The sequence below is a fragment of the Dasypus novemcinctus genome, chromosome 23 (genome assembly GCF_030445035.2).
Source record: "Dasypus novemcinctus isolate mDasNov1 chromosome 23, mDasNov1.1.hap2, whole genome shotgun sequence".
Taxonomy (NCBI): Eukaryota; Metazoa; Chordata; class Mammalia; order Cingulata; family Dasypodidae; genus Dasypus; species Dasypus novemcinctus.
The window spans coordinates 2,405,580-2,418,054 of NC_080695.1; the positions used below are offsets into that span (position 1 = coordinate 2,405,580).

Sequence of the window (12,475 nt, forward strand, 5' to 3'; positions counted from 1 at the left end):
CCCCCTCCCGGTGACTGGCAGGTAAACGAGGGCCAGAGCTTGGACACATGGCCACGTCCTCAGCCCTGCCGGGGAGCCGCCCCACCGCCCTGGCCCAGACAGCCCCGTCTCACCCTGAGTGTCCCTGCTCTGAGCCTGGTCGGTCCTGCTGCGCCTGACCCCACCACCGTTCCCTAGGAGAGCCCGCGCTCTGACTCCCTTCCTGCTGCACGGGTCACAGGAAGCGCCGTATGGTTTGGGGAACAGGTGTGCGGTCGTGGCTTCAGGACCCCTGCACCAACCCCTCCCCGAGCCTCCATCACCCCCATTTCCTGCCTAGGGTACTGAGGCTATTTTGAGTTTTCAAGCTAAAGACCAAGCAGATTTATTTTGTATACAGAGCCAGGCCCACCACCCCTTAGGACCCCACATTGGGCTGAGGGGGGTCCATCCCAGGCCAACACGAGCAGGAGAGGAGCAGGGACACAGCCCATCCTGGCCAAGACCTAAGAGGCCCAGGCATGCAGCGACAGTCCCACCTGGGGGAGGAGGGACCCAAGCACGACGAGGGGTGAAGCGCATCAACCTGCCTCTCTGTGGAAATGGACGGTAGCTCGGCGGCCCCGTCTTGCGGGGAAGAGGCTCCACACCAGTGGAGGGAGCTGCCCTTGCCTGGAGGTTCACTTTTGCCTCAGCTTCTTGATGAAGGAGACCTCATCCCGGTTCCGGATGCCGTAACTGCAGGAGAAGGAACGAGGGCAGCGTCTGCTCTGGGCACGGTGTCCAGGAGGGCAGAGCCAGTCCACAAGGCCACCCTCCTGCAGCCTCAGCCTGCCTGGCTGGCGCAGGCCTTCCTCCTCCACGCACACAACCCTAAGCCACCACTGCAGGCCCACAGACGAGGCTCTCAGCGCTGCTAGATGCGCAGGGCGCGCAGGTCTGCTCCTCTGCCTGCCCTCCCCGACACGGGGAGGTCCAAGGCCCTCCCTGGCAGGCCTCACAGGGGCCTCGGTCCCACCAGGGACGTCCTCAGGATGCCGACAGCACAGACCTGCTGCTCTTCCCTTCTGGGAGGGGCCCCGAGGCAGGCAGGGGCCAGGTCTTCCCCGCCGAAGACGCATAGCCTGGACTTACTCTCGGAGCTTCTTCCTGTCCTCTGTGAGCTTCTCCCCTGCAGACGTCAGGTGGTATGTCCTCCACACATAGGCCCTGCAGAGAGACTCGGGTAAACGTCGTGCTGCCCAAGCAGGGCCCAGCCACCAGTCTCTCCTCCTGCACTACGCACACCCTCTGAAACAGCTCCGAGGAGGCACTGCTCTCAAAGGGCCAAGCGCACCTGGCTACGCAACAGGCAAGGCGGGGACGGCGCCACTACGGAGACCACCTCCAGGCTCACCAGAGACACCCAGGAGCTCAGGTGAGGAGGATGCAGATGAGGGAGCAAGAACTGCCTGAGCTCGTGAAAGGGAATGCCCCGCTTCCGTCACCACGTCACAGCAGCACCTGTGGCCTGAACGCATGTCACACGTGTCCACCTGGAGCGGGGGCTGCTGCCCACGGCACCCACTCCTGGCTTGGGGCCGTGAAGGAGAAGCCGCGGCCCACTTACCAGCTGATGTGCTGGATGCCCCCTTCCCGCTCCTGCTTGAGCTGCACGTATCTCTGGATGGCCTTCTTCAAGTCCAGGACCGTGGCATTCTGCACGACGACCACAGCTGCCACCGGGGATGAAGTGGGAGAGATCCCTGGTGGGCACCAGCCCCTGGAACCCACCGTCCCAGTCTCCGGTGGAAGGGGAGGACCCCAGAGGCCCTGCCGAGCCCTGCTAGCGACTGACGCGTGCGCCCTGCACGGGGCTGTGGCCACCCCGCACCGCTGGACGTGGCGCCCCGTCTTCTCACTGCTGAGACCTTGTCCCTGTGGAACCTCAGTCCACACAGCCCACGGGGAAGGCGACGGCACTCACGCATGACTTCTCCGTCCATCTTGCACACACGAACCGTCATTGCTTGTCCGTATTCTAGTGCTATCTGGGAATTGACCTCTTCCAGGGTTACCTAGAGAAGACCAAGGGTGGGTGCGGGGGTCCTGGTCCTGTTCGCTACCCAAACAACAAAGAACAAATACAAACGGGGGCCCAGAAGTGGGTGCCACGTGTTATAAAGCCAGATGTCAGCCTTCCCAGTTTCTCAGCACGCCCCTCTCATGTTCCACCCACATTTTCATGTTTAAGGTCCACAGCAGACAAGAAATTGGGGAGCCAAGGGCTTAGACAGTGGCGGGAGAATAACCAGACGTGGGGATCAGGCTGGGTAGGGGGAGGACACCGGGCCTGGCTCTTGGTCACCCGGATCAAGGCTAGGCTGCGTGGGCACCAAAACGCACCCCGTTCGCGTCAAGACGCCGTGGGCACCCGCGGAGGCCGCCCCGCCGCGCCCCGCGCCGCGCACCTGGATGGGAAGGTCGCAGAGCAGCGGGTCCTGCACCACCATGGCGAGGCCCTCCTGGAACACGTCCACTGCCTCGGAGTGCGGCAGCGCCTCCTCCTCGTCCTCCTCGTCGTCCGGCGCCGGCGGCCCGGCTTCGGCCTCCGCCTCGGCCAGGGCCCCGCGTCCGCCCGCCTGCTCCGGCCAGGCCCGTCTGCTCGAGGAGGCGGAGCACGCACGCCGCTCTCAGCGCGAGCGAGGCAGGCCATTGGTGCGTCTGGGATATGGGGCGGCGCGATGGCCAATGAGGAGCGAGGAACTGCCCGCCTCCGCGGGAAGCAGGTAACCGGCGTGCCTATTGGTGGGCTGAAGGACAGGGCGGCTGCCAGGCCCAATGAGAGCTGGAGGCGGGGCGGCCGCCGCGCCGGGCGCGCGGGAGCTGCCGGGAAGCGGGAGGCCCGCGGGCTGCCGGGAGCCGCCGCCATGCTGCTTTTCTGTCCGGGCTGCGGCAACGGCCTCATCGTGGAGGAGGGACAGCGCTGCCACCGCTTCGCCTGCAACACCTGCCCTTACGTGCACAACATCACCCGCAAGGTGAGTCCCGCAGGCCCGGCCGCTTCACCGCAGCTGCTTGGCCCCCACCCCCCGGCTCCCAGCGCGCCCCGGTGAGAGCCCAGGGCGCCGGGGACCTGCCGCCGACGCCGGCCGGTCCTCGCCTCGCCGAGCTCACCTGCGGGTCGCCCGCCTGCTCGTTCAGCCGCAGCGACGCTGGTCTCGACGACCGGGCGCCACTGCCGCGGGTTCTTTGCGCGTCTTTGCCGGGCTCACCTGTTGAAGACGGCAGCCGCCCACCATTGCACCCTCCTTGCCTGTTGAAGTTTTTTCCCCTAAGACTCGTTGCCTTCTGACACGCTATGTAATTTACTTATGTAATTTTAAAAATTAACCCTAGAAGGTAAGCTCGAGGACAGCAGGGGTTTTTCTCTTTTGTCCCCTCCTCTGCTCTAGTCTCGGCTCACAGTGAGTGTTCAGTGAGTGGATGGTGCACATTGCATCATAAGCTGGTATTTTCCCCTGCTAATCCATCCTGCACACCGTACTTTACTTTTTTAGAGGAAATTCAGGTTCGCAGAAAACTTGCACAGATAGTACAGAGTTCCCGTATACCCCCTTTCCCTGTCTTTCCCCTTCTCAGTTTCCCCATTATTAACATCTTACATTAGCATAGTACATTTGTTAAAGTTGATGAACCTTTATTAATACATTGTTACTATTAAGCCAAGGCCTGTGGTTTTAAATAGGGTTCTCTCTGTATGTTATATACTTTTGACAAATGCATGACTGGACCCTCCCCACATGGTATCCGCCGAAAATAGATTCACTGCCCTAAAATTGCCCTGCGCTCCCCCCCTACCCCCGCCGTTACTGGCAACCACCAGTCTTTTTCATTTTCAGGAATTTCGTGTGGTTGAAATCATACAGTGTATGTAGTTTTTTCAGACTGTTTTCTTTCACTTGGCAATGTGCGTCTGAGGTCCCTCCAAGTCTTTTTGTGGCTTGATAACGCATTCCCTTTTACTGCTGAGTAATAGGTCATTGTATGGATGTGCCTCTTAGTGAAGGGCATCTTGATTGCTTCCAATTTTTGGCAATTATGAATAGAGGGGTTATAAAAATCCACGTGCAGGTTTTTGCACAGGCGGTTTTTAAATCATTTGGATAAATGCCATTGTAATTGCTGGGTTATGTGATAAGCCTGTATTTAACTTTGTGAGAAACTGCCAGACTGTTCCAAACCGGCTGTACCAGTTCGCATGCTGCCAGCAATGAATGAGAGTTCCTGTTGCACCACCCTTTCATCAGTGTTTGGGATTGTCAATATTTTGAATTTTTGCCATTGTAGTAAGTGCTTAGGGGTATCGTTTTGATTTGCATTTCCCTAATGACGTGATGTCGAGCATATTTTCCTGGCTTATTTGCCATCTCTCATTTTTGGTGAGGTGGATTAGCTCTTTTGCCTGTTTTGTTTTCTTATTGATGCATTTTAAACACCTTTTTAGAAGTAGTGGTGCTACCTCATTCCTCTTAATGTTTGCATACTACACCTTAAACAGTGTTGTAGGAGTTTAGGGTCCAAAACTTAGGTAAGCCTGAAGTTTCAGGGATGTCTGATCAAATTTGTGAGAGGCCACGCATGAGCTGACCGCGTGGGAGGAGTGCTTGGGCGCACCGCTGAGTGGCGCTCTTCTCTCTCCTCTCGTCAAGCACCTGTGAGTGGAGAGCAGATGGTCACACTGAAGCCATTTTCCCTCCTGCTGTGTGCCTTCTCTAGTCCTTGCAGAGATCTTCTCTGGCTTGGGGCATCCTGATCACATATCGTCTGAATGCCAGTGGAGCGTCACAGCCTGTCTGTGGGAGCAGGAACTTTGCTTCCACTGTTGAAGGGAGGAAGTCTGGGAAGATGCCTGAGGACTTGTGGCCTGGAGCCCAGGGTGTATACCGTTCACTTACTTGAAGAGTAATTTGTTGTTGAAATTTGTTGTTGTTTGTTAGGTAACAAGTCGGAAGTACCCAAAGCTGAAAGAAGTGGATGATGTGCTGGGGGGAGCAGCGGCCTGGGAGAACGTTGACTCTACTGCAGGTAAGAGGGGAAACCTTTTCTGCTACCGAGCTGTGGACCAGTGTGCACTGTTGACGGTGCCAGGTCTGTGATGATGTACACTCACAATGTGGCTTCTTTTTTTTTTTTTTTTTTTTTTTTTTTAGTTTTCTCTTTTCTAATTCTCTTGACTTTTTTTTAGATTTATTTTATTTTATTTATTTTCACCACCACTACTGCCTGCACTTGCTGTCTGCTCTCTGTGTCCATTTGCTGCGTGCCCTTCTGTGTCTGCTTGTCTTCTCTTCAGGAGGCACTGAGAACTGATCCTGGGACCTCTGACATGGAGAGAGGCACTTTTCCTCTTGAGCCACCTCATCTCCCTGGTTTGCCGCATCTCTCATTTTCTTTTCTCTGTGTCTCTTTTTTGATGTATCATCTTGTTGCGTCAGCTTGCAGCATGGGCCAGTTTGCCTTCACTGGGAGGCCCCAGGAACCGAACCCAGGACCCTCCATATGGTAGACAGGAGCCCAATTGCTCGAGACAGTGTGACTTCTAAGATCAAAAAACATTATTTCTTTTCTTTGAAAATCGATTTGTTACACCAATAATATTGGCACAAGCCCTGGGGTCACCCAGGCTGACATCTTATGTGGACGTTGGTGAGTCTCCTGACCTCTTTGGGACTAGCTCATACCCATAGGTCGAGAGAATAAATGTTAGGAGGTTTGGCATGTAGGAAGCACTCAACAGGTGGCACCTTTTGACAGTGACAGTAACTGCAGTCTACCATAAAACTCGGGCCTTTTTGTTGCAGTATAGATTTTTAAAAGTTAATATTAGGGAGCATCAAACGGTAATCTTTCAAGTGTCTTTTCATTTCCGAGAGAGATCCGTGTGAGCAGGGAAAGAGCAGAGAGCTCAAGGCACACCCGTGTTAGGAGGGGGACGCGCTGACTCCTGGTCAGTGCTGCCTTTTTTCCCTACAGAACATTCAAATCTGATAGGTTGAAGGGTCAGCTCTGGCAGAATTTGTCACTAAAAGATGTGTGAAAGGGTGTTTTTAGTGTGGGATCAGTTTCTTTCAAGAGCATGGTCATTTTCTCAAAGTAAAATCGCCTTGAAGGTAAATGAGTGCCTTGAGGCGCTTTGAGAGCGAGTCGGGTGAGTGGAGAGAATTTGAGGGCGCTGCCGCGGGAGCCTGGTGGGTCTCTGAGTACCAGCTGGTGGAGTGACGCACATGCAGCCTGGAAGACAAGGTCCCATCTTTCTGCCTCGGTGATGGCAATGCGGGGAGCAGGGAGCAGTGCGGGCCCAGACCTGCTGAGGTCCGTGCAGCTCCCCGCCGCTTTACCTGCTAATTTCCAACCAGCTCCAACCAGACGGGGGGAGAGAGGCGGGGTCCCTGGAGGGGAGGAGGGCTTTCAGGGTGACAGGCCTCCCGATGCCCTGAGGGTTAGGGCAGCTGGGAAGAACGCAGTTATTTATCGGCTGATCCCTGTGGTCACGGGCCACGGCTTCACCGTGGTACGAGGTGCCTTGTCCAGGAGGACCAGGCCAGCCAAGGGTCCTCACGGCCTTGGATGTGGCACTGCTTCCAGAGCTGCTGGTCGTGCGCATCACTGCTGTACACAGTGGGTCACTTTGTTCTTCTTCTTGTCAGAGCCATGTCCCAAATGTGAGCATCCTCGTGCCTACTTCATGCAACTCCAGACCCGCTCTGCAGATGAGCCGATGACCACCTTCTACAAGTGCTGCAACGCCCAGTGTGGACACCGCTGGAGGGACTAGGCCAGGCCTGCCTGTCGGCCTCCTGCGCCCAGCTGGGGGCGTGGCCTGTGCCCTGAGGGCCGTGGAAATAAGTGGCCATGCGCCTTGATTGGTGTGCTGGAAAGCTAACCCTGGTGGGGGGTGTGGAAATGGGGCCCATCTGCCGGTCAGTGTGGATAAATTCACCACTGCGGGGAGGAGCGCTTACAGCCCCGTTCATTTACTGCCCCATGAACTGAGGCACTGGCATTCCCCTGCCATCAGCCAGCACTCTGAAATGCTAATGCTGTTTGCACAGCTGATGAAGTCAAGCTTATTCAGCTACTACATTACATGCCTCTAATATTTAAGTGGGAACTGCAAACTTATTTAATTACAATTTATTCTGAATAGTTAAAATGAAAATTCTCATATTCTCTTCTCCATGTTTTAAATGCCTTCAGAGGGAAGCAGGCATAGCTCAGTGGTTGAGCGCCTCCTTCCTTTCTTCCCATGTACTAGGTCTCAGGTTCAATCCCTGGTGGCTCCTCAAAAAAAAAAAAAAAAGGCAGCATACTCCAAGTCACAATGATTCTAAAATGTGCTCCTACATTCAGGTTAAAAGTGGTGACAAAAGCACTAATGAGATGGATTTATGCGTCTTTCTATTTTCATATTCCACTTTTTAAAGCTTCCCCGATTTGCTTCCTAGGGTTGACTTATTAAAAATAAATACTTATTAGATGCTGATTTTATTGGCTTTTTTTAGATAGAGTGTTTTTGCTCTGTCTCCCCTGCGCAGACCAGTGCATTGGTTCTTGCTCAGAGCACTGCGTTCACTTGTTTTTCAGAAGGCGGGTCTCTTGCTGACATGAAGTCTCATCTTGCTTATCAGATCACGGGCTTAAGTCTCAGCCTTTGATGCTGGCTTTACCTTTTTTGAAATTTGGTATCTTTTCCAGAAAAGCTGTAATCTGTAAGTTTCACACGATACCCTATTGTTTCGAAATATGTGGAATAGGTCTTGAGCCTGTTAGCTCTAATTGGCTTGTTTTCAAATTAGTTTTTTCTGGTTTTGGAAATGTAATTTTAGCATGTGGGTATTTTATGTCTCAGTGTGGTTAGTGTTACTTCCTCAGGTGCCAGCTCTTCTGATGGGCTTTTTTTGCTGTCTGACCTTGGTCAAGTTGCTTAAACTCTGCCTTTGTTTCCTTCACAGTAAAAATGAAAATATTCTGTCTCAGGGATTGGCAGACTTTTTCTACAAAGCATCAGAAAAAGAAATATTTTCAGCTTTGCGAGACAAGAGGCAGAATTGAGAAAATAAACTTTTTATTGCCAAAATCCAAGGTGTAATAATAATAATTGAGTAGAGTTTTTTGGTATTGCAGATCTATTAATGAGAACAACGAGTATCACCATTTCACTTAACTGGGCTTCACAGTACGTGCTCCATCTAATCAAACTTGATGGCAAATGCGCTTCTGTTAATGATGGTTGAGAACTTGAGAGCAAGTGAAGCTCATCTTTGCCCTGCTGGTTCATTAACCTGCTGAAGAATTACACAATTAAAATACCTTACATTTTTACCATCAGTTGTAAGACCTGTAGCACATTTCATTTCAGGTTGTATGGAATTAGTGTTTGGCCAGCTTCTTTGAAAATATTTTCAGTTACAGCCAGTTCCACACAGCCTGTGCATAAAGGTAGACTCTTTAGTCCCTTCCAGTTTGGCACAGAGGCACTGACTCCCTAATAAGCCACCACAGCTGAGCGTCATCAGTACCATCCTTTGACTCCTCAGAGCCAAGGAAAACCATGTCGCATCGTTTGCCTTGCCCCTCCTCCCCCCACATTTTTTTTTCATGTTCACACCACATTTACTGAAACTGATGTACAGATATTGAGACAATAGCTTTCAAACAAGGTAACATTTGGGTTTACATTGTGGTTTATATTTTAGACTTTACAATTTTCTAAATTTTTAGTTATCTTATGTTTTACATTATGATTTACATTTTAGCCTATCAGCCCCTATATATTTTTGGTGTAATTTTACATGTCTTATATCCATCCTTGCGTAATCTTGTGGAACACTTCTATTGCCCACACAGTTACACTGGTTCCATCTATTCAATACCTCGTTCCCCCTCCCCGTAGGGCCCACAGTGACAGTCCATCTTCATTGCTTAAAGGGCCATGTTCAGAGATACTTGCAACAGTGTTGAGGGCTTGACATGCTCAACTGCCCTAATGCCCTGGGAGCCACCATTTCTCTTCAGAGATAAAATTTCCTATTTGAGGGCGTCAGTCCTCCCCAGGATGTGGGTATACCTTCACTCTCATTATATGGGTCTCTACCCAATGACATAACCCACTATGGCAAAATGAGCACTCACGCACTCCCTAGGAGCCTGTCCTGCATCAGATTATCCCCTTTAAGCGTCTTAAACAGGTAACCTTCCTTATTATATTTTTGAAAAAGTTTTCTCAGCATTATACTCTCAACCAAATACCTGAGAATCTCCTATGTTCGTATGTTGCCCCACCCTCCCCCCAATTTTTTGGGCAATATTACCCATCCATCCCTAGCCCCCCTCAAGCCCGCAAAGCCCCACCCAAAGGTAACCCTATGCCCCCATTTTATCCCTTCCTTGTACAAATACCTCCAGCTTATCAAATTTCACCCATGTAGGTGTCAGCTTACATCCTTTCTCTACCCCGCGTTTTCCTGTAAGCCTATCCTCCAGTCTCTAGCTCTCTGAGGCAGCTTGGTTTACTTATTTCATATCATTGAGGTCATGTAGTATTTGTCCTTCAATGCCTGGGTTGCTTCACTCAACATAAGGTTCTCAAGATTCATCCATGTTATCACGTGTGTTTGTAGTGCATTTGTTCTTAAAGCTGAGTAGTATTCCGTTGTATGTATATACCACATTTTATTTATCCATTCATCTGTTGATGGGCATTTGGGTTGATTTCAACTTTTGGCAATAGTGAACAATGCTGCTATGAATATTGATGTGCATATATCGGATTGTGTCCTTGTTTTCAGTTCTGGGTATATACCCAGCAGTGGTATTGCTGGGTCATATGGCTAATCTATGGCTAGTTTTTTGAGAAATCACCAAACTATCCTCCAGAATGGCTGGATCCTTCTGCATTCCCACCAGCAGTGGTCCACATCCTCCAGCATTTGTAGTCTCCTGTTTTTTTCATAGCTGCCAATCTTATGGGTATCTCATTGTAGTTTTGATTCGCATTTCCCTAATAGCTAGAGATTTGGAGCATTTTTTCATGTGCTTTTTAGCCATTTGTATTTCTTTGGAGAAGTGTCTGTTTAAATCTTTTTTTTTTTTTTATTTTTTTATTTTTTTTTTATTTTTTAAATATTTATTTATTATTATTATTTTTTAATTACATTAAAAAAATATATGAGGTCCCATTCAACCCCACCGCCCCCGCCCCCCACTCCCCCCACAGCAACACTCTCTCCCATCATCATGACACATCCATTGCACCTGGTAAGTTCATCTCTGAGCATCACTGCACCCCATAGTCAATGGTCCACATCATAGCCCAGACTCTCTCACGTTCCATCCAGTGGGCCCTGGGGGGATCTACAGTGTCCCGTAATTGTCCGTGAAGCACTATCCAGGACAACTCCACGTCCCGAAAACGCCTCCACATCTCATCTCTTCCTCCCGTTCCCCACACCCAGCAGCCACCATGGCTACCCTTCCCACACCCATTCCCCGTTTTCTCTGTGGACATTGGATTGGTTGTGTCCATTGCACACCTATGTCAAGTGAGGGCTTAGATTCCACATGGGTACTGGATGCACTCTTCCCGCTTCTATTTGTAGACACTCTAGGCTCCATGTTGTGGTGGTTGACCTTCTTCAACTCCATGTTAGCTGAGTGGAGTAAGTCCAATAAGTCAAAGTGTAGGAGCTGAAGTCTGTTGAGGCTCTGGGCCTGGGTGTCATATTATCAGTCCAGAGATTCAAATCCCCTACATATATCTTAAACTCAGCACCAACTACAATTCCAATAAAGTAGCATGCAAGTCTTGTGAAAAGAGATCCCCTCTGAGTCCATTTCCATCACGCAGAAACACCAGCTCCAAAGAAGGGCCATCTGTCATGGCAGTGAACCCCTTCTGCCATGACCATAGAACCCGTGGGTCTCTTTATCCCTCAAAAGAACCAATACCTGGGGTTGTATCTACCTTATCTGTCTCTTAGACTCTGTTCAGTTGTACATAGGGGTATTCCTTCTGACAACCTCCAGACTCTTTTTTAGAGACTCACAGCCTTATAATCTCATTTCTCCTTTCCATTTCCCCCTTACATTAGGTCAAACCGCTTCCCGAAGTCATGTTATTATATGTAGACAGGTATATTCTGCTGTTCCGCATTGAATCTTTAATTCAAGGTCATTTTCTAGTTGCTTCTTCAGCTGGTATGTGGTAGTGATCCCTCGGTGCCAGGGAGGCTCATCCCCGGGTGTCGTGTCCCACGCTGGGGGGAATGCATCACATCTACACGCTGAGTTTGGCTGTGAGACTGGCCACATTTGAGTAACATGAAGGCTGTCAGGAGGAAACCCCCAGGCACAATGCTACTCTAGGCCTTGTTCTTGTTGCAGGTGCATAGGCTCAAAAGTGTAGCCATTAGTATCAAGAGCCCACTGTTGGGCCCTCCTTCCTTCCTGGTTCTTGCCGTTGCACCTGGAGGATTGCCGCTGCTCTCCCAGGGCCCACAACAGTGATCCCCCGGCCAGGAGCCCAGTACCCCCCCAGCTGTTGTTTTTAATTGTTTCCACTATGAGTATATATAGACATTACCATATACCCTGGGCATATGCCCTGTATAACTCCCTGTCAACCATATATATCCTGTCAATAACATCCCATATCAGTATTCCTCCGCTGCCATTGTTGAACCACTCTGTGATCCAAAACTTCCCGTAAAGTGAATCCCAACATAATGTCAGCTTCAGAAGAGTCTTAGATCACCAAAATTCATATATACAATATACAGTATTTCCCCAGATCCACCATAAAACCTTTTCCCTTCCACAGCAATAATCTTTTAACTTATTCATATCATATTTCCTGAAACTGATGTACAGATTCCGAAACTATAGTTTTCAAACAAGGTAACATTTGTGCTTACTATGTGGTCCATACTTTAGGTTGTACAGTTTTCTAAATTTTTTAGTTATCCTATGTTTTGTCTTATGGTTTTCATTATTAGTCTGTCGTCCCCTCTATGTTTTTGGTGTAATATTAGCTGTTTTATATTCATCCTCGTGTACTCTCACATAACTCCTCTTTTGCCCCCTTATTTACCTTTGTTCTATCCATTGCACGTCCATTTTCCCCTCCCCTTAGGGCCCACAACGCCTGCCAATCTAATGCCCTGGGAGCCGTTCTTTCTCACGAGAGATACAGTTCTCTCTATTCGACGGCATTAGTCTTCCCCAGGATATGGGTCCACCCCACCCAATGGTAGAACCCACCTTGGCAAAATGAGCCTTCAGCTATTCCCTCCGGAGTCCGTTACGTATCAGACCATACCCCCTGAGCGTCCTAACCAGGTGACCCTCCTACTTATACTTTGATACGTTTTACTCAACATTTAGTTCTCAACGAACTTCTGGCACTCTCCCATGTTTGTATGTTGCCCCTCCCTCCCACCTATTTCTTGGACCATAT

The 12,475-nt window shown here is 50.3% G+C and overlaps 2 protein-coding genes across 2 annotated transcripts; one reads left to right on the forward strand and one right to left on the reverse strand.

The window, feature by feature from the left end:
• Positions 1-348: 348 nt before the first annotated feature.
• On the reverse strand, positions 349-2,622 carry SNRNP25 (small nuclear ribonucleoprotein U11/U12 subunit 25). The gene is made up of 5 exons (XM_004483472.5): positions 2,430-2,622; positions 1,946-2,036; positions 1,589-1,694; positions 1,114-1,188; positions 349-717 (listed from the first exon to the last, which is right to left on the reverse strand). Exons 1-5 carry the CDS (start codon positions 2,469-2,471, stop codon positions 660-662), a joined length of 372 nt encoding a protein of 123 aa, XP_004483529.1. The 5' UTR covers positions 2,472-2,622; the 3' UTR covers positions 349-659.
• Positions 2,623-2,687: 65 nt separating this feature from the next.
• Positions 2,688-7,504, forward strand: POLR3K (RNA polymerase III subunit K). The gene is made up of 3 exons (XM_058285630.2): positions 2,688-2,999; positions 4,959-5,046; positions 6,669-7,504. The coding sequence occupies exons 1-3, from the start codon at positions 2,703-2,705 to the stop codon at positions 6,794-6,796; spliced, it is 513 nt and encodes a 170-aa protein (XP_058141613.1). The 5' UTR covers positions 2,688-2,702; the 3' UTR covers positions 6,797-7,504.
• Positions 7,505-12,475: the final 4,971 nt, after the last annotated feature.

Excerpts from the sequence above, each read along its gene's own strand:
- POLR3K (XM_058285630.2), top strand. The coding sequence starts at position 2,703 with ATGGCCAATGAGGAGCGAGGAACTGCCCGCCTCCGCGGGAAGCAGGTA. Across the intron at positions 3,000-4,958 it reads TGCACAACATCACCCGCAAG|GTAACAAGTCGGAAGTACCC; the intron begins GTGAGTCCCGCA and ends GTTGTTTGTTAG. Across the intron at positions 5,047-6,668 it reads GAACGTTGACTCTACTGCAG|AGCCATGTCCCAAATGTGAG; the intron begins GTAAGAGGGGAA and ends TCTTCTTGTCAG.
- SNRNP25 (XM_004483472.5), bottom strand. The coding sequence starts at position 2,471 with ATGGTGGTGCAGGACCCGCTGCTCTGCGACCTTCCCATCCAG. Across the intron at positions 1,189-1,588 it reads GGCATCCAGCACATCAGCTG|GGCCTATGTGTGGAGGACAT; the intron begins GTAAGTGGGCCG and ends GTCTCTCTGCAG. Across the intron at positions 718-1,113 it reads GACAGGAAGAAGCTCCGAGA|TTACGGCATCCGGAACCGGG; the intron begins GTAAGTCCAGGC and ends CTTCTCCTGCAG.